The 2,682-nt window shown below is 37.8% G+C and overlaps 1 protein-coding gene across 1 annotated transcript; it reads left to right on the forward strand.

Annotated features, from left to right (window-relative positions):
* The first annotated feature begins 570 nt into the window (after positions 1-570).
* On the forward strand, positions 571-1,497 carry LOC136320771 (olfactory receptor 5L1-like). The gene is given in 1 exon segment (XM_066253923.1): positions 571-1,497. A coding segment is annotated over 1 exon segment (924 nt). The 5' UTR covers positions 571-573.
* The last annotated feature ends 1,185 nt before the right edge of the window (positions 1,498-2,682 follow it).

A 2,682-nucleotide genomic window follows, 5' to 3' on the forward strand; every position in this document is an offset into this window, starting at 1 on the left:
TTAAGTCACTGTTAATTTGACAAGTAGAAATGATGATGGACTATAGAATATATTTAAAATATTTTTTTTTATTCTGTGTTATTCTAAATTTAAAGAGTACTGATGATCCACTAATCTCAAAGAGATCTGTCCACTTCCCAGTGACAAAACTCTATAGGACCTCACCAGCTGAAATTTTAGACTGACCTAAAAAATTAGTGTATGCAGGATTACAGTAACTGAACAGAATGTGTTACTTTTTTCTGGGACAGGAGTTGATCTCATGTGGCTACAAAGTATATCATTGGATCTATTTCAAAGTCCATCAAAAACACTTATGTTAACTAACTCAATTTATTGTGTTAGATAACAAGAATCATACATGTTTCTCCTAATACTTTAACTTTGGTCAGTGGGATCTGCTGACACACTGTACATTTAGAATTGTTTGCTAATTGTATTTCAAATACACAGTAACATCAGTATAAAAGTTTCCTTTAAGTTAACATAAATGTGCTATTTTTTCCTCTTATTCCCATTTCAGAATACACACAAAACATATCTTTTGTTTTCCTAACTTGACATGTGGAGGAAATGGGGGAGGAGAACTGCACCACTGTGACAGAGTTCATCCTTCTTGGATTATCAGATGTCCCTGAGTTGAAAGTCTTTCTCTCCCTGCTGTTCCTTCTCATATATGGAGTCACATTTTTGGCCAACCTGGGCATGATCGCACTGATTCACATCAGCTCTCGACTTCACACCCCCATGTACTTTTTTCTCAGTCACCTGTCCTTTGTGGATTTCTGCTACTCTACGGTCATTGTGCCAAAGATGCTGTTCAATATCTTCAGCAAGGATAAGACCATCTCTTTCCTTGGATGCATGATACAATTCTACATATTTTGCACATGTGCAATCACTGATGTGTTTCTGCTGGCCATGATGGCCTATGATCGCTACTTGGCCATATGTAGCCCACTGCTGTACATGGTGACCATGTCTCGGAAACTCTAAATACTGCTGGTTTCTTGCTGCTACCTCTGTGGGAGTGTGTGTTCTCTGATCCACTTGTGTTTAGCTCTTGAGATTCCATCCTACAGCTCAAATGTGATTAACCACTTCTTTTGTGATCTACTCCCGATTCTTATTCTTGCCTGCTATGATGTTTCCTTAAATGAACTCATGGTATTCATTGTGGCCACTTTCAATGAGATCATCACCATTGTGATCATCTTTACCTCCTACTTGTTTATTCTCATCACCATCCTCAGGATGCGCTCCGCAGAGGGAAGGCGCAAAGCCTTCTCCACCTGTGCCTCCCACCTCACAGCTATCGTTGTCTTACAGGGAACAATCCTTTTCACGTACTGCCGGCCCAGTTCTTTCAACAGCGTGGATACTGACAAGGTGGCTTCAGTGTTTTACACAGTAGTGATCCCTATGCTGAACCCCCTGATTTACAGCTTGAGGAACAAAGATGTGAAAGAAGCTCTCAAGAAAGTTTTGGGGTCCTGATTAACTCTTTGAGATGCTCTTTTCTTAACTAGATTCAGTGTTTCATTAGACTCATTAAAGAGGGCTTATTGGGGTGCATGTTAAGGAAAAGTAAAATTGGGAAAGATTTTATATGCTAGGGATCTATGCATTTTTTTTGTTTTCCATATTTCTGTTATATTAAAGGCACTTGACCTTCCCATCTGACTGTGGTTACTATTAGCATAGTATCCTCATCTGCATTTTTTTTTTGCATCCTAGCACTAGTACTGCAGAGTTGTATCTTTCTGAGTCATTATTAATATTGATCAATAGTATTCTAATCAATTAAGTCACTGTTAATTTGACAAGTAGAAATGATGATGGAGTATAGAATATATTTAAAATGTTTTTTTTATTCTGTGTTATTCTAAATTTAAAGAGTACTGATGATCCACTAATCTCAAAGAGCTCTGTCCACTTCCCAGTGACAAAACTCTTTAGGACCTCACCAGCTGAAATTTTAGACTGACCTAAAAAATTAGTGTATGCAGGATCACAGTAACTGAACAGAATGTGTTACTTTTTTCTGGGACAGGAGTTGATCTCATGTGGCTACAAAGTATATCATTGGATCTATTTCAAAGTCCATCAAAACACTTATGTTAATTAACTAACTCAATTTATTGTGTTAGATAACAAGAATCATACATGTTTCTGCTAATACTTTAACTTTGGTCAGTGGGATCTGCTGCAGTGGATATTAACAAGATGAGCTCTGTGTGCTATATATTGATTATGCCTATATTGAACTCCCTAATTTACAGTCTAAAAAACAAATATGTCAAACATATCTTTTTGGAAAGTGATTAGCTTAGAAAATCTTTCCTAAGGAAGAAATGGGGCCTGACCTCTTTTCAGAAATGTCTATTTTTTGGTGGGATCTTGATAACATGATACGAAGCGAAATAAGTAAATCAGAAAAAAACAGGAACTGTATTATTCCATACGTAGGTGGGACATAATAGTGAAACTAAGAGACATTGATAAGAGTGTGGTGGTTACGGGGGGGAGGGGGGAATGGGAGAGGGATAGGGGGTGGGAGGGGCACAAAGGAAACAAGATAGAAGGTGACAGAGGACAATCTGACTTTGGGTGGTGGGTATGCAACATAACTGAACGACAAGATAACCTGGACTTGTTATCTTTGAATATATGTATCCTGAT

The sequence above is a fragment of the Saccopteryx bilineata genome, chromosome 1, assembly GCF_036850765.1.
Source record: "Saccopteryx bilineata isolate mSacBil1 chromosome 1, mSacBil1_pri_phased_curated, whole genome shotgun sequence".
Classification (NCBI taxonomy): domain Eukaryota; kingdom Metazoa; phylum Chordata; class Mammalia; order Chiroptera; family Emballonuridae; genus Saccopteryx; species Saccopteryx bilineata.